This window comes from Dipodomys merriami, unplaced genomic scaffold (genome assembly GCF_024711535.1).
Source record: "Dipodomys merriami isolate MVZ:Mamm:240054 unplaced genomic scaffold, mDipMer1.0.p SCAF_1, whole genome shotgun sequence".
NCBI classification, from domain to species: Eukaryota; Metazoa; Chordata; class Mammalia; order Rodentia; family Heteromyidae; genus Dipodomys; species Dipodomys merriami.
In genome coordinates this window covers 129,826,277-129,844,278 of record NW_027202270.1, presented here as the reverse complement: position 1 = coordinate 129,844,278, position 18,002 = coordinate 129,826,277, and the positions used below count along the sequence as shown (strand labels likewise).

The window sequence follows — 18,002 nt, the reverse complement described above, 5'->3', positions numbered from 1 at the left end:
TCAATTTTTGGTATTTTAATTTTTTTATTGCAATCATTTTCATGGATATAAAGTCTTATTTCTCAGAGGTCTTGATTTGCCTTCCATAATGAAATACATTTTACTACATAGTGTTTTAATCAGAAAATGAACTTGGATGAGACAAAATCAACAGAATGCTGCTAATATCTGTCTTGAGGGGATTAAGGTTGGCATACACTTACTCCTAAAGCATGAGACTTAAGGGTACAAAGAAGGGCTGTGTTCCTTTGGAAACCACAGTTATCTCCCGAGTTTGCTTTTTTCTGAAGTACAAACATTTGAACTCCGATCTTACACTTCCTAGACAGGTGTTCTACCAGTGAAGCCATGTCCCAGCTCTGAAAACAAATCTTTTCAGTTAATAATGAAAACTAAATACTTATATTCTGTTTTACTTTTATGGCAACTGTCAGAAGATACTTAGTTTTTGCTGAGCCTGGTTGTACGTGGCAATAATCCCAGCTACCTGGGAGCCTTGAGTAGGAGAATTGAGGACTGAGCCATTTGGAGCAAAAGCAAGGACTTATCTGAAAAAGAACAAAAGCAAAAAGGATGGAGTTGTCGATCAAACTATAAAGGCCCTGCCTAACAAGAACTTAGCCTTGAGTTTAAATCCTTGTGTGGACCAAACAAACAAACACTAAAAAGATGCTTACATCTTTGTATTTCAAAGCTACGTAAAAAAATGACTTGATAGTATATTCCTTTCTGTTTCAGAGTAAAGGAGACGCTCAGTCAGGATGGCCCAGGGATCCGGGGATCAAAGAGCGGTTGGGATCGCTGACCCAGAAGACAGTTCTCCCAACATGATTGTCTACTGCAAGGTAAGATTTCTCCTCAGATGCTAGGTGTGCTCTGGGGTGATGCACACTGAGTCAGGCCCAGACATGTTTTCTCTAAATGCTTTGATTAACATGAACATTTTCTCATTACTCTCTGGTTGGCCAATTCTAAGATCCAAAGAAATTAGGTTTGGTTATACTAGAAAACTTGGTACTGAGAGCTTGAAATGTTTTATGCCATGAGGTTCTGTGTAAACCTGCAGCTTGCTTGAGCAGTGCCGTGGGGAATGCATTTTCCTTCAGTGTAAAGGCTTTCACAAGACAGTGCAAGGAAAGTTCATTGAACACATCAGATGCACAAGATACAGGCTTGATGCTGAGCAGAGACAGAGGCATCTCTGTATGCCATGCTTGTAGTTGGTTAGGAGGAAGAAGATGCTCAAAAATAGCTGCAATCGAGCCGGAGAGTGTTGATTTCCAAACAGAGGCATCACATAGCCTTAGAAGGGGAGTTTGGGGGTTCAGAGGTCCTAGTGACTTGGGCAGCAGTGGCCTTGGATTTGGTTTGAAAGGATGTATCTGGAGAGCAGAGGGCAAGACCTCTATTCCAAGTGATGAAATCAATCCAGCAAAAGCACGGAGACTGAGCTAGAAAGGAGAACAGCCCCTAGAGTCCATTGGTGCAGGCATACAATGAGTTACATGAAATTGGTTAGTACGGGTAAGACTATGGGAGGAGAAACTGCATGCAGCTGGATAAGAATATTCAATCATAGATATTTTCTTCATGAAAAACTTAAGACATGTAAAATCAGTATCTGTTTGAGACTAGGAGATTTTCCCCAGATTGTCAGATGGTTTGGTATATGATAGGACAGAGCTACTGGGAGGAGGAGGGCACTAGAGGGAGTGATGGGTCTAAATTAATAATGATTGAAAAACGAATGACTGGAATTAGGAGGCAAGTTGGGGGCCAAAGATGACTAGGGTTTTGACATTGGGTTATTAAAAGACATTATCATTGTAATTCAAATAGCATCATTTTGAAGAAGAATGCTTTCAAGGAAGGAAACAGGGCACAAGAATTTATTTTTGCATACATGGATACTGAGGTAGTAATTATATTGCATGCTCATGAAAAATTAACCTAATGATGTTTCCTATTAATAAGGAACAGGGTTAATGTTTGTTCATTTCACTAAGTGTTTGACTTCTCCGCTGATTTGGTACATTCTGCAACCCTGGGCTCAGTGTATGTTAATTACAATGATGGTATTGAATGGCATATTGTGAATGATCAATCATGTTGTTTTTCTCTTTTCTTTGTAAATATAGAACTCTTACATTATTCTTGGTTTGAGTCTAACACTATAATTTTTTTGCTTTGTAAAAGAAGGATGAGATAGCCTATTACTGAATGATACTTATCAAATTGTAGTAATGAGGCTAGTCAATTGATGAACCATATAGAATAACAGATAACACTTACTCATCACCATTTCACCTCACGCTGGAAAACCCTGTGGCAGTCTAGTTGGAACATGAGATTTGGATGTGCACCTGGTTTAAAATTTCAGCTCTGGATCCGGTGTCATTACTGATGTCTGTAATCAAAGGTATTCGGGAGGATTGAGGTTTGAGAGTAGCTCAGGCAAAAGGTTAGCGAGATCCATTCCCAATAAACAGGATAGCCTTGGTGGTTCATTTACAATCCCAGCTATGAAGAAGGCGTAGATAGGAGGCTCTCACCCCGAAACTAGTCCAGGCACAAACATGAGAGCCTATCTGCAAAAGAACTAAAGGCAAAGAAGAACTGGGTGCCCGTGGTTCAGGCAGGTAATCCTAGCCATACAGGAGACTGAGTCTGGAGGAAGGCAGTTTGAAACCAGCCTGGGCCGAAAAGTTTGAAAGACTCAAATTTCCAAAATAACAAACAAAAAGCAATGCTGGAGCCCTGGTTCAAGTGGTAGAGGACCAGCTAAACAAGCAAAGAAGCTAAACAGGTCTCCAAATCCAAACTTCTCTCCCTCAAAAGAAATGTAACTCTACCATGTACTGTCAGTGTGACTTTGCATTAATTACTTAACTTCTGTAAATGCCAGTTTTTTCATGTGTAAGAAGAATCTGACTTATTGAATTGGAACCTCCTTGTACAACTAATGAAAATCAAAATAAAAAGTACAGAAAAGAAGAAAAGAAAAACCAGGGAGGAGGGTTGATCGTTTAGATCACGTGAATGGGGCATCTGATAGTGTGATCCACAGTGAACACCATCTTTATCTTTATCTTTGGGTCTTGCAGAGACAGGGGCATTTGGAAAAGAAATAAATTATAAGATGTATAAATCTTGGTGCTGTTAATAAGTTGACCAAAGTAAATTTATATAATGAGTTGCCTATGAAAGAGAAAAGAAACTACAAATATTTTTACCTTATGGGCTTTAAATGCATTGATTACTAAAGGTTAATAGGACATAAACAGGTCATTGCCATCTAAAGACATTTCTACTAAACTGTTTGCTGTTAGGTTGAAGGAAAACTGTCCAGTGGGGTTGTGAGAACTTGAGTTTTATTTTTTGAATGCTGAGGCCAATTTATTTTTCTCTCTTCCCCTCTCTTTCTCTTTTTTTCCTCTTCCCCTTTGTTCTGTCATTTTCTCTCTCTCTCTCTCTCTCTCTCTCTCTCTCTCTCTCTCTCTCTCTCTCTCTCTCTCTCTCTCTCTCTCTCTCTCTCCTTCCTCGCTCTGTCTCCCTCTCTCCCCCCTCTCCATCTCTGTCTCCCTCTCCCTCTCCCTCTCTCTCTCTTTGTTTAATTTAGGAACAAACTTACCAGTTGTAGTTCTTTAGAGTAATGACCACTGGTACAGAAATGTTTTATGTTCCTTGTGACACATTTGTGTCAGTGTATATTCTTGTAATTTGCTATATTAATGGCTCTAAAAGCAATTAATTAAATCTGTTTAGCCTATTAGAAAAAAATGCACAGTAACTCTACAGCATGGGTCCTGGGCTTTTCGTCATTTAACACCAATGTTAACCTGACATAAAACCTACATTAACCATGGGCATACTTGAACTAGAGGACAATTAGTTTTGCCTCTCTGTGCTCAGCCTTGTGCTGTAGCTAAGAACTTAATCCTTGTGTGATGTGGTCAGCAAATGGTGACTCTTGAAGGGAATGTCAGTTCAAAGCATTTCCTATGGATGTCCTTTTATGTGATTAGTTATTCAATTATTTATTCATTAGCCGTAAAGCCAAATCTTCTCCTAGATATATCTGGGTAAAATGTACATTTCAGAAAAATTTCACTTTATTTTTGTTTTCTTTCTCTTGTTTGTTATTTCTCTGGTCACAGACCTCACCCCAGTTAGAATGGCTATAATCAAGAAATCTAATAACAACAGATGCTAGAGGGTATGTGGCCAAAAGGAAATGCTACTACACTTTTAGTGGGAGTGTAAACTTGTTCATCCACTCTGGAATGCACTATGGAGGGTCCTCAAAAGACTACACATAGAGCTCCCCTATGACCTAGCAATACCACTTCCGGACATTTACCCAGATGATCACAAACAAGGCCATACTAAAGCTACTAGCACAACTACGTTCATCGCAGCATTATTTTTTACCATAGCTAAGATATGGAACCAACCCAGATGCCCCTCAGTAGATGAATGGATCAAGAATATGTGATATATAAATATAAATATATATATATTATATATACACACACATACACACACACAAATGGAATTTTATGCTTCCATTAGAAAGAATGACACTGCCCCATTTGTAAGGAAATGGAAAGACTTGGAAAAAATCATATTAAGTGAAGTAAGCCAGACCCAAAGAAACCCCGTGGTTTCCCTTATTTGGACTGTCTTATTTAGGTAGAGATGCTAATGTTTGAAGAGACAAATCTAGAGAACTAGAGCACGGGGCCAGCTTCTGAGTAGTAAGGGAATGGTTACTCTCATAATGTTGTGATTTGCATTGTTCTTATTTTTAATTGTCACATACATGGATGGGATGCAGTGTGATGTTTTGATATATGTACAGATCAGAGCAATTAGCATGTTCTTCTTCTCAAGCATTGATCGTTTCTTTGTAGTAAGATATTCAGTGACCTCCTTCTAGCCTTTTCCACAATGTGTGCAAAACATTGCTGTTAGCTCTTCTGACTCAGGAAGAATGATGGGTGTGTTTCATAAGCCCAGACCTTCCGTAACATTCCTTATTTCCTTCTTATATCATTAACTTAAAAAGTTACACTTTTCCAAGACATGATTTATTTATTGAGTTGAACAGACTTTCTAATTTAGGTTTTCAACCTTAATATTCACATTTTGGATGAGAGATGTGTTTGAAGAATGCACTGGTCACATTACGGAGCTATTTAAGAGAGAATCTTAATTATTCATGAAGACAGTCAGACCTGTTAACCTTCTTTATATTCCTAGATCCTCAGCATTCTGGATCATTGACTTGCCCAGTGTCATGCTGATATCCAGACCTGGCTATATGTAAGATTGTGCAGGGTATGTTATCAAAATACTAACCCTCCAAGGACCTCCCTCTCCAAGATATTTTTGTTTCATAGGTCTGGGCTGGAACCTTGAATTCTGAATTTTAGGATGATCTCTGAACAATTTGTACCCAACGAAACTGGAAGAGCATTTACAGTAGGTAGGCCTAGTGTAGTCATGAGGAAGTTGGTGTTTTGTATTGGATATTTTATTTCCTAAGTACATGTCCATCTTTCAAGATGTGGAAGAACCAAGCTGTGGTCCGAGTGCTAGGACCAGAATCCTAGGGACTCTGGTAACTCTCTCTCTCTCTCTCTCTCTCTCTCTCTCTCTCTCTCTCTCTCTCTCTCTCTCTCTGTTGGTTGTGGGGGCTTCAACTCTGGGCTTGGGCGCTGTCCCTGCGCTCTTCAGCTCAAGGTAAGCGCTCTACCAATTGAGCCACAGAGCCACTTCTGGTTTTCTAGAGATAAGAGTCTCACGGAGTTTCTTGCCCAGGCTGGCTTTGAGTCGCAATCCTCAGATCTCAGCCTCCTGAGTAGCGAGGATTATAGGCGTGTGCACCAGCGCCTGGCTTGGTAACTTTCTCTTAGAGATGTTCTAGTCTATATTCTTACTTTCTAGATGAAAAACCTGAGATTTGGCAAAGATATATAGCTGGGTCAGCTTTCCTGACATTTCTCAGTGAAGCTATGACTGTATGCCCAGGGATTCCTGGTCCCAGAGTGTGCTCAGCATCAGGTAGGTCACCTTATTATTGAAGCTTGGTACCCACTGACTGAACTAAATGAATGCAGCTATTAGGTGAGGAATTTGGCTGGCATGCTTATTCCTGGGGACTTGGTGTAGGTCAACTTGTTACATTTGTCATGTTAAAGTTTCATTCTGCTCTCTGGTACTCTTATTTCTTTGGTAAAGATTTTTCTAAAATGTTTACTTTAAAAAATTTTCTTGAAGTAGTTGCCATTAAACAGAGCTTATGAATATAATGCATCTTGATCAATGCCACTGCTTTGAACTTCCTTACCCCTCCTTCCCAACTCCCCTTCCATTACTTTTCTTAAGTTTGTAGGATATGTCTTGGATTTTTTTCTTTACTGCATTTTCTCCTTTTTCTCTTCATTCATCTACCTTCCTCCCCTAAACCTTACCCTATCCCTTCCTAGTACCTGTTTCCTAGTGTTTATTTTGTTGACCTTTGATTTAGCCTTTCTAAGGAATTTCACTATGGCATTCTCCCCTGAATCTACTGTATTTCTGTTAATACATTTTGTAAACATTTACATATTCCCAAAGTATTTACTTACATATTTATAAACTAATTCTGTCTTCTATATAAGAGAAAACATGTAATCTTTGTCTACTTTCTTTTACAACTAGGATTTTCTCTTTTTTTTTTTTTTAAGGAAGAGTAACATGCTTTCTGATTGTACTTGATTCTTCTGAGTATTGTTAGCAATATATATCAGTCAGACTTTTATCACGGTGACAAATACCTGAGAGAAACAATTTAAAGGAGGAAATATTTATACTGGCTTATCTCTGCGAGGTTTGAGCCTACAGATGATGGCTCCATTGCTTTTAGGCCCTAGGCACGGAAGAAACATGGTAGAAGGGCATGGAAGAGGAAGCATGGTAGCCACTAAACAAAGAGGGGTAACAGGCAGGGCCAGGCCAAGATATACCCTTTAAAGGCACCCCCCTCCACAGTGACCCACATCCTCCAAATGCATCCTGCCTTCCACAGTTCCACCACCTCCCAATAGTTGACTCCGATTTTGAATCCACTAATAGACTAAACCATTGATTAGTTTAAAGCCTTCAGGATCTAATCATCTCTGGAAATGTCCTCACAGAACACACCTAGATGTGTTTTCCATATTTCCCAGGTATATCTCAATTAAGTTGACAATCAAGATCACCCACCATACAAATGTTTCTAGATAAAGCCCCAGTTAGGCTGGTGATTTGACTTATTAGAACTCTGGGTAGATGAGAACCAATGGGAAAAAAACAACAACAACTGTAGCTTAACCTGATTTCATCTTGGGTCTGGAGGCAGTAGATTGTGATGGAAGATGCTACAAATAGCTGAGGGCATTGGGGGCTGGGCTCAACTTTGGTTCTTACTGCATTGGGGTTCAGGATAAGAAAGTCATCTTCTTTTCTCTGACTCTTCTTTTGTCTTTCTCCCTTCTCCTTTCTTTCCTACCTTACCTCCCAGTTACAAAATACTTTTAAACACACACACACACACACACACACACACACACACACACACACACACACTTTACCCTCTCTTTTGTAAAGTGAAGGGATTGGTTGAAATATTGTACAAACTACCTGTGCAATGATTTCAGTTTTTATTCCATAAAATTCGAGTCTCTCGAAGTTGATACCTGATATCAAAGTAATATTGCCCGACTCTATGCATGTTTTAATTTCTTCTGAACTTTTCTAAAAATATTTTAGAGAACTGTAGATGACTATATTGGATTGAGGCCAAACCAAATTTAGTCAAGGACCAGAAAAAAATTTTTTTTAATTGTAATGACTTTAGCATTCAAGAGTAAAATTTCTTGGTGGTAACTTGTTTCTACAGCTTACTAATGACATTCATGACATTTATTTTACAATTATATCCAGTTCTGGGGCTTGAAGTTAGGATCCTTGCTCTTGCTCAGCCTTCTTGCTCATGATTGATGCTTTACTTAAGCCACACTTCAGTCTGACTTTTTTTTCATTTTTTTTTCTGATTAATTAGAGATAGAATCTTTTCTGCCTAGACTGGCTTTGAACTATGATCTTCCAGATCTCAGCCTTCTGTGTAGCTAGGATGATAGGCATGAGCCTTGCATGCCTGGCTATAATTGTATGCTATACAGACATCAGGAACAGTATTTAGATAACAGCACTGTGCATTGTCAACAATACACATAGTCACTGGATGAATTAAGAATTGTATAGGAAAAAATATCCAATACTTTGTATGTACTTGTTAGTTTCTAGGTATTGATCCCTTTTCTTCTGGGATTTGAGTTGAGTCTTTTTGTTGCTGGGCCACTCCAAGGTCATTTTTCCTGAAGACCAAGGACCCTTGAAATTCTGGGCTGAAACTGATTTAGGCATACTTCCCAAAAGTAAGCATTGCTGTTTTAGTGTCATATCCTGGAAGAAGCAGATATGTGAAGGAAGATAGTATGTGATGTTTGAAATTCATGAAAGACAATAGTAGAAGACAATAGGACGAGGTGTCTGGGAACCTGTAAATCTGGTGACCATGATGAGGGTTCGAAGCCATGGACCAGCGAGGTGTGACAGGCACAGTGAGGGGCCAGGACTTCAAGATGAAGGCTGAGTCCCCTCAGAGGGTCTGTAAATCCCCGGGGAACCCAGGATAATGGGACAGTTTCTGTTTTAGTAGAGGCAAATGATTGAGTTCTGGGAGGAGGTAGACAGTCAGATAGTCCATACAAAGAGGGGATAAGGTTGGGTGCTTGCCTTTTTCATTCTTAAAAGATGAGCAGTAATTAATCTGGTGGAAAAGAGGGAAAAAATATAAGAGACTAAAGGGCTAGCACATGTGAAAAGCATAGAGTGGTGTTGAATACTGAGTTTTGCAAAGTCCGAGTGGCTGTTTTCATGGATCTAAGGTGTCTGTGATGAAGAGATGAGCCAAAGCGAGATGCTAGGTAGATTTGGGCCAGGCCATGACAGACCTAATGCATCATGTCAAGGAATTTGACATGAATTTGGACAGCTCTAGGTATCTACCCTTTATGCCTCCACACCCACATCTTACCTCTGTACATCCTCCCATCCCCCAAAGCCATTTGGGTACCATCTACAGGGCTTCTGTGACCTCTAGCTTCCCTGTGAGCTTGGACAATGGGAGCGTGGGGAGAAAAAGGAGGGAAAGAGAATAGTGAAGTCAGGGATTTCCTTTCTTGGCTGTCTCTACAAAGCCTCATACCGACACTGCTGTATTCCTTGGTTGAGGCTCATTGACTCTCCTCTTTTTGGTCCTGGATGCCTCCCTTTGCCTCTACTCATACTCTTGGATGTTTGGTAGAGTTCCAGTCATTCTCATCTATTATTCTGTAACAAATAACTTCAGAACTCAAGAGCCTAAACGACACATGTATTATGTCACAGAGTCTCAGTCTTTTATAACAGGACAAGCCATCTCTTTTGTTAGAAACAAGTTCTTATCCAACTCTCACCCAAGGTGAGGGATTAGCACAAAGGTCACCAATACAGGGAGATGGCATCCAGGAAGTGAGTGTGGCCTATTGTGAAAGATCAGCCAGGGTTCCTGTTCCTTTATAGTCCTTACCTGTTTTACTATCTGTTTATACTTAGCTCCTTGAATCACCTTGTATCTGAGGTGCCCTCTGTTTACTAGAAAGGCTCTAACTTGTGCAAGTTTCTCACATACAAAGGGAAACCACCAAAGCCCTGTTTTCCTTCCAAAGGAAAACTCTTGGTGAAACAGAGAAACTCTAAGCTCAATGTGGAGAATGGGATTGGAAGCAGGGAAGCCAGTGTGGTGATCCAATGTGTTCCACACTGCAGAAGGAGTCCCGTAGGAACGTGGTACCAGGAATGGTAGTGTCTTAGACCAGAAAGCAGTTTGGAGATTTTTCTAGCAATTCGATGTGGCCAGACAACATGTGCTTAGGTGGTAGTGGTCATCTAGAGGAAGGGTATGCTTGAGGTAGAATCAAGAGGATGTGTTGACTGAGAGTTCTAGAGAGAAGTTGGGATGAGAGAATAACAAGAGGTCTTTGATTTAGGGTATTATACTTTAGAGTTCTCAGAAAGTCTCCTGTGACAACGTTGTGAATCATGCATATGTAGCACTTCCTGGTGCTCTCCTCCCTTCATGGAGGTTTTGGCGAGATGATTGTACCATTAGCCTATCTAGCTGTTAATATTGTTTCTGTTGTTCAACAAGTTCAGTTCCATCACCAGCAAGGTTGGCTGGGCTGAGTGAACTCAGAAATATTATTCTTCAGTTGTTACATTCAAGGAATTTCATGATCACAAATAAACCAATTGCCCAGCACCAGTGCCTCATGTCTGTAATCCTAGCTACTCAGGAGGCTGAGATCTGAGGACTGTAGTTCGAAACCAGCCCAGGCAGGGAAGTCCATGAAACTCTCTAATTAACTACCAAAGAGCAGGAAGTAGAGCTGTGGCTCAAGTGATAGGTCACTAACCTTGAACACAAAAGTTCAGGGACAGCACTTAAGCTCTGAGTTCAAGTCCTAGAACCAGCACAAAAACATATCAATTAATAAATATTACAAGGATAAATAAATCTATTCTTCTATAGTCTCTTTTGCTTCTTTGTTACTTGTCTTTACAAAGTTAACTCAGAGAAAACTTCCAAAACAGTTGAGTTGGAATGTTTAAAACAAATGCTTTTTTTGGGTCTTAAATATTTAGAGTTTATTTTCTTTCATTCTTCTCTCTCTCTCTTTTTTTTTTCTTCACATTAAATAAAATTCCCAAGGACTAACTTCAGAGAATGTTTGGAGTAGCTAGCTTAATTGTTCAGACTGCATTTTAAGATTTTTTTCATTACATCTTTTGAAGTTTTTTTTTTTTAATTGCCTTGGGAGGAGGAAAAAAAATCTGTTCTGTTTTTCCTTTCCTCCCAGGATTAGACTGACTATGAGAGAAACTTCCCATCACATTTGGTCGGTAGGAGATAGAGTACAGGCAAGCCCCGGACCCATGGAATTGGTGTCCACAGATGAAAGGGATGCTATTTTTAGTGTTGAGGAAGAGCTCAGGGTGGCTTTTAGTATTTAGTGTTTCATGACTGTCGCTTTCTAATTGGAAAAGCCTTGGTGTGTTTAAGGCTTCACTTCATCTCCCCAGTTTTCCTCCTTTCATTTAGAAGTGTGTTAAGAGTTACATTTTGGCAGATCATCTAGCTCACTATGGACATTGGTTTACAGTATTTTCATGCTACAGTGTATATGAATGGCCACAGCTCAAATTTTCTATAAGTACAGTTTGTGCCCATAATAGGAAAAGAAGTTTTAAGATCATGAGAGAACAGGAATATCATTTTAAAAGGTCTTTTAGGGTACCCATACAAATTAACTCCTTTGTAAAATTACTTAAAGATAATAAAATATAATAAAAAAGAGAAAGTATCAAGGATTCTGATGGTAATCTCAGTTCTGAACATACACTCCAGTGAAGAATTGAAAACATATGCCAAGATGCAGACAAAGACAGAGGCGCGTTCCCCTGGAATATTGACCACTCTGCGGCAATCATAGCTACAGACTTGAAGTAAATCAAATGTGTCTTGAAAGAGAAGCAGCTACAGAATTACAATGATATAGAATTCCTATCTGGATTTGGTCATCGCTTACCGGCTTTCTGTTCTGATGGATGTAATATTTCACTTGAAAAGGAAGATGGCTATAGATGTTCTAGGATATGGTAGGAGAGAATGTTGTCTTTTTTAAGCCCTGTTGGTTCCAGTGTTTAAACTTAGTGCTTGAACTCAGGGTCTTAAGCTCTTGCTTAGCTTTCTTGCACACAATTGGCTTGGGCTTGGGTGTGTGTGGGGGGGTGGGGGGGGAGAGTCCGGCAAGGAGGAGGCTTTGAGCCATGTCTCCAGCCTGGCTTTTTGCTTGCAGTTTTAGATATGGAGTTTCATGAACTTTTTCTGTTTGGAGTTGGTTTTGACCTCCAGATCTCAGATACCTAGCTAGTTAGGATTATGTATAAGCCACTGGTACCCAGTGAGTTGGTCATTTTTAAATAACATTTTTGCTGTATTTGTTAAATGTACAGGTTCTGTGGCTTTTCTCAAAAGCTGTCTGCATCTCTGCTTACATCTGAGATCATTTTTCTTTTGTTTGAGGATCCACCTTTAGAATTTTCTTTAGTACAGGTCTACTAAAGAGACATTTTCCTCTGTTTTTGTTTGTCTAAAATGGTTTTGTTTCATCTTCAAGTTTTGAATAGTGTTTTCTCTGGATGTGGAATTCTGGACTGTCAGTTGCCTCTTTCCACACTTTGATGATGGGCCTTTTTCTTGGCATCAATTGTTTTGGGAGTGAGGGGTGGGGGTGGATAGGGGAGAGGTTAGCCATGAATTTACTGTTGCTCTTTTAAATATAAACTCTTCTTTTTTTCCTCTGGTTGAAAGGGAAAGTGAAGGCTTTCTTTCACTTTGGTGTTTGGAATTTTACTATGAGTCATGGTTTTGTTTTTAAATGTATTTTCCTTTGAACGAACGTAAAGCTCTTTTGAATTGGTTGGTACTTAAAAATGCCTTAGCCACTAGCTCTTAACTATTGTTTATGCATGATTTCTTCTCTCTTCTTGGTGCTCTTCTTTTATTATGCTGTTTTCTTTTCTTCCAGGGTTTCAAATGTTTCTCCTGTTTCTTTTTGTGTTTTCAATTTATTTGTTGTTTTGTGTTCCAATGTGGATATCGTCTATGGATTTATTCTCTGGCTCACTAATTCTTTCTATAGATTAGATAATATGGTTAAATATGGTCCCTAGGAATTTACAACCTTTGTTATTGCTTTTTTTAACTTGTAAAATTTCCATTTAATTCTTCTTTATGGCTTCCAGTTTCTTGTCAAAATTCTGTATTTTGTCATTTAATTTATTAACCACATAAATCATAAAGTCCATATGTGATACTTCAAACTTATTTGTTTCTCAACTATTTCTTTTTTATGCTGTATTCCTAGTTTCTTGTTAATTTCTGGACATTGTTTATACAACTATCCTTGGAAAGGTAAGAGGAACATCATTTTACTCCTGAAAAGGATTTATTTTTTTAAATGTCAGGCAGCTAAAATGGAAGATTTCCTTAATCAAACAAGATATTATATATAGCTGGAACTTAGTTTTTATTAGGGCTAACTCATCTCTACTCCTTGTAGGAAGTCCTCTGGTTCTAACTGAAACCCTGGGTATCCATTCAGGCACCTCCCTCCTCCATGGTGAATTCTGCTCTCTGATTTCTGTTCCTTCGAAGAGCTCCATACAACACTGTAAACTGTTCAGCTCTCAATTTGTGCCTTTTGCTTAAGAAATTGACATCAAGATTATAATTTTCCTACAAAGAAAGGAAGGAAACTGGAAATATTATTGGGAGGAAAAGCAGCTTCCATTGATGAACTCACAGTCTTAGTTTTCTTCACTCAGATCTTGAGAATTAGTGTTTACTAGCATGATGTCTCTCCACTGTCTTCAAATCTATTTACCAAAGAATTTTTTAATCTTTCCAGTTGCTCTCAGCAGAAAGATAATCCTAAACAATCTAGTTAGTTATTGGCAATAGTAGAACCTCAAAATATTGGTTTTTCAAAGAAGATTAATTTGTCTATACAAGGTAGTTTGGGGCTGGGAAGGTGGCTCAGTTGGGCTGGGAAGGTGGCTCAGTGGTAGAGCACTTGCCTTGCATGCATGAAGCCCTGGTTTCTGATTCCTCAGCACCACATAAGCAGAAAAAAAATCCGGAAGTGGTGCTGTGGCTCAAGTTGTAAAGTGCTAGCCTTTTGCTGAAGAGCTGAGGGACAGCGCCCAGGCCCAGAGTTCCGGCCCCATGACCGGATCCCCCCCCCCCACCAAAAAAAAAAAAAAATCAGGGTAGTTTGTTTTTAAAAACTTTAGGAGTGGTAGTATTAGATGAAGAGGCAAAAGGCAAACTTCAGTACATTATAAAACATAGCAGACATGTGATTACCTTTCAACTGAGGACAAGATAGAAAGCTTGGAGGCTAATTGCCAGGATTTGTAAGTAAGGTACATAAGTAGCAGGAGAATGACATGGGAGCACAATGTCACTACAGACACAGAATGACATTTATTCACCTGCCTGAATTCTGTCTAGCTGTACCAAGAGGGACTGCATCCAGGTAAACAGCCCTGTTATGAAAGGGGCCTTACCAGAAGAAAGCCAACCTGGCTCTAGAGACCTTTCCAGTTTACAAACATCTAGGAAGTAACTTTGACCAACTGCCTATTAGTAGCACATTTCTGAATGCTTCTTGTATTAGTTTTATAGGGTATTTCAATGAGTCACCACCATCTGTGGGTTGCAATAATAGAAATTTATTCTCCCAGTCCTGAAAGCTTGCTGTGTGAAGACAAGGTGTTGTCAGGGCCACTCCGTCTCTCTCTGAAGGTTCTAGGCAGGATGTCTCTATCCCTTCCTCCCTTTCTGTGGCTCTGGGGAATCCTCAGGGTTCTGCAGCTTTCAGGATGGTTCCCTGGTCCATCTTTGCCTCAATGGTATGACCTTCTTCCCCTGTGTCCACCTCAGTGTCTTCCCCTGACCTTATAAGGACACTGTTCACTGGAATTAGTCCTCAATACCCCAAATCTACTATGACCCCATCCTAACTAATTCCATCTCAAAAAAATAGAGCTCATTTCCAAATAAAGCACATGTGAAGGTACCAGTCATTAATACTCTATCATAACTTTCTGAGGAATACAATTCAGCCCACAAAATTTTCTCATCTGTCTCAGATATTGTGATGGGTGCTGGATACATATTGATTTGTTTAGTCATCAGAAGAGCTTGCTGGGTAGGTTGTGTTCTCTCTGTGTTAGAGAAAAGGAAACTGAGGAACAGAAGGAGCCAGTCACTGGAATTAATGGTGATAATGGGCTTGAATCTAGATGTGCTTTACTCTAAAGCTCGAGGTTTGGCTGGGCACTAGTGGTTCATACTTGCAATCCTACCTATGCTGGAGGCTGAGATCTGAGGATCACAGTTCAAAGCCAATCCAAGCAGGAAAGTTCGTGAGATTCTTATCTCCAAATAACCACCAGAAAACCAGATGTAGAACTGTGGCTCCAAGTAGTAGAGCAGGGCTGGGAAGGTGGCTCAGTGGTAGAGTGTTTGCCTTGCATGTATGAGGCCCTGGGTTCGATTTCTCAGCACCACATAAACAGAAAAAGTCAGAAGTGGCTCTGTGACTCAAGTGGTGGAGTGCTAGCCTTGAGCAGAAGAACTCAGGGACAGTGCCCAGACCCGGAGTTCAAGTCTCATGACTGAAAGAAAAAAAAAAAAAGCAGTAGAGCAGTAGCCGTGAGCAAAAGACCTCAGGAGTAGTAGCCCGGATCAGAGTTCAAGCCCCAAGCCCTATGATTGGGTAAAAAACTTCAGGGTTGGGGAAAAAATGGATCCTGTTTATTTATTTTTAATCCTCAAGACTATTTGTAATTAGAAAAGAACTGAGCAGCTTACAGAGGAGGAAAACAATCTGTAGAGAATTGACTTGACTTGAGCCTTTAAGAAAAGAAAGTGTTTAACCAGGCATGGTGTCACCTGAACATTCCATTCTGGACGTTGAGAGAGGAAGATAGCATGTTGGAGGTCAGTGCAAGCTGCATAGTAAGACCCTTTCTCAGAAGAGCAAAACAAACAAAAAGCACATTAAAAGAAAGAAAAAAGGAAAGAAGGAAGGAAGGAGGAAAGGAAGGAAGGAAAGAAAGGAAGGAAGGGGAGGAGGGAATGAATAAAGGAAAGAATAAACAAAGGAAAGAAAGAGGTAGGATTCAGATTAGTGGAAAAGAGCCAAGAAATGACTCATGGTGATAAAGGCTATGTGAGCAAAGGATTTTTATAACAAATTATTTTATAACACAGGTGCTCCTCAGCTTGTGATGGGGTTCTCTCCCTATAACATAGGTTCCAACAACCCCATTGTAAGCTGGAAATATGGAAAATCAAAATTTACCCGCCAATCATCATAGCTTAGCCACTTGGTACTCTGTAGACTCAGCTCTTCTGTCTTGTGCGGTGGTATGTCTGGCTGGGAGCCGTAGGCTTGCCCCACGAGCTAGGGCTGGTGTGGTGTTACTACAGTGTATATCCTCATTCTTCCCATGAGGACTCCGTCACAAGACAGTATAAACCCTTCCACATTTTACTAGTGTATGGTGTTATCAGTAAAACTGAACTTTCTACCAACTAGTTTGACTTTTCCTTTGCTTTAAAATATCTTTGCTTCCCTTTTAAAAATGAATAGTTTAATTCGAAAAAATGAATGCATAAAGCCAAGGGAGAAAAATCTTACTTATTCTTACTATATAAATATGACTGATATGATCATTTTGGTCCATTTCCCCTAGTCTTTGTATTAGTGGTGTGTGTGTGTGTGTGTGTGTGTGTGTGTGTGTGTGTGTGTGTGTGTGTGTGTATGTATATATATATACATATATATACATACATACATACATACATATATATATATATATTACATTAACCTAGTGGATAATCATAGAGTAAGTAGTTGGGATTTTTGTTGTTGTGTTTTTGTGTTGGTACTAAGGCTTGAACTCACGGCCTGAGCATGGCCCCTTAGCTTTTTTGCTCAAGGTTAGCGCTCTACTGCTTGAGCCACATCTCCACTTCTAGCTTTTTTGATGATTCACTGGAGATAAGAGTCTTACGGACTTTCTTGCCCAGGATCACTTCAAAACCACGATCCTTAGATCTCAAGACACCGTAATAGCTAGGATCACGGGTGAGCCGCTGGCACTTGGTTAAGAGCATGTAGTATTTTATGTTCTCTTGTCATCTGTCTCCTAAGTAGTGATCTGTACCAGATGATACGTTGTGATTATCATCAGTTTCAAAGATTGCATGACATATTGTGAAGTGGATAATGTGCCATGATTTACTTATTTAGGTTCATGCTTGTTATTAATAGGAAGATTTAAAATTCTGCGGTCAAAAGGCATGCACTGACTCACAACGCTTAGTCTCTCGTATTTCTGACAAGTTTGGCATTGACTTCTACATACCTGGACTGGCCTTCTCTGGGCGCCCCTGCATCACCCAGGACAGAAGAAAAGTGAGGGATTCCTAAGAGTAAGGCCAGTGTTTCCTTGGCTTTCTTTCTTTAAACCCCGGCCCCACCCTGGTCTGACCAGTTATGCAATGCTGCTCCCTTATCCTAAGAGCTTGATTGGTGCCAGGGTGTTCAGAAATGCTCATCTTGGAAGCTTCCCAAACCATTTGCTATTTTATCCTCTATTTGTTTTTCTTAAGCAACTAACTAAATAAGAATAACATTTCAACCTCATTCCATGTCCCACAGCGTTTCGCCCGCCTGTAACCACCTCTGCCTACAATTTAACCATGGGGCTGCTTCTTATATTTTTAAGCGTAATACAAAAGCACAGCTCTGAGAAGCAGCCAAGTTCTGCAAGCCAAGTTCGAAGAATAAAACTTTAAAACAGCTCTTCTGTCACATACTTGAGAGGGGAGGCAGGCTTTGCTATAAATAAAGCCACATTCCATTTCTATCATCCTTTGCAGGCCTCTCGGGTAGGCTTTTTGTATGTGATTACAGTGCTCTGTGACTGCCCACTCACCCCTTTCAACCTTCCATTTTATACCTTTCTTAGGTCGATGTGCAGCAGTTTTAGACTTTAGGGGACCCCCCACCCCCCGCCCATGCAGGCAGAGTAAGATTTCCTCACCTTCAGGGTTAGTGGTGGTGATATCCAGTGGCGGACTTAGATACTGCACTTTCTCTGTATCTGTCACAAGTTCAGGAGCTGCAGGTATGAGTTTCTTGGAGCTGCTGTAACAAATTGCCACCAATGTGGTGGCTTAAAACAAATGTAGAGTTCAGGAGGACCCAAGTCTGACATGCTTTAGCAGC

General features: G+C 40.0%; 1 protein-coding gene across 6 annotated transcripts in view; it reads left to right on the top strand.

Moving 5' to 3' along the window:
* Rgs6 (regulator of G protein signaling 6) overlaps positions 1 to 18,002 on the top strand; it is a 491,090-nt gene that overhangs the window by 27,218 nt on the left and 445,870 nt on the right. For all 6 annotated transcript variants that reach the window (XM_070030921.1, XM_070030920.1, XM_070030918.1 and 3 more), the window contains exon 2: positions 739 to 845. In XM_070030921.1, coding sequence (XP_069887022.1) covers positions 762 to 845 — 84 coding nt within the window. In that variant the 5' untranslated portion in view covers positions 739 to 761. The remainder of the gene's footprint in view (positions 1 to 738; positions 846 to 18,002) is intronic.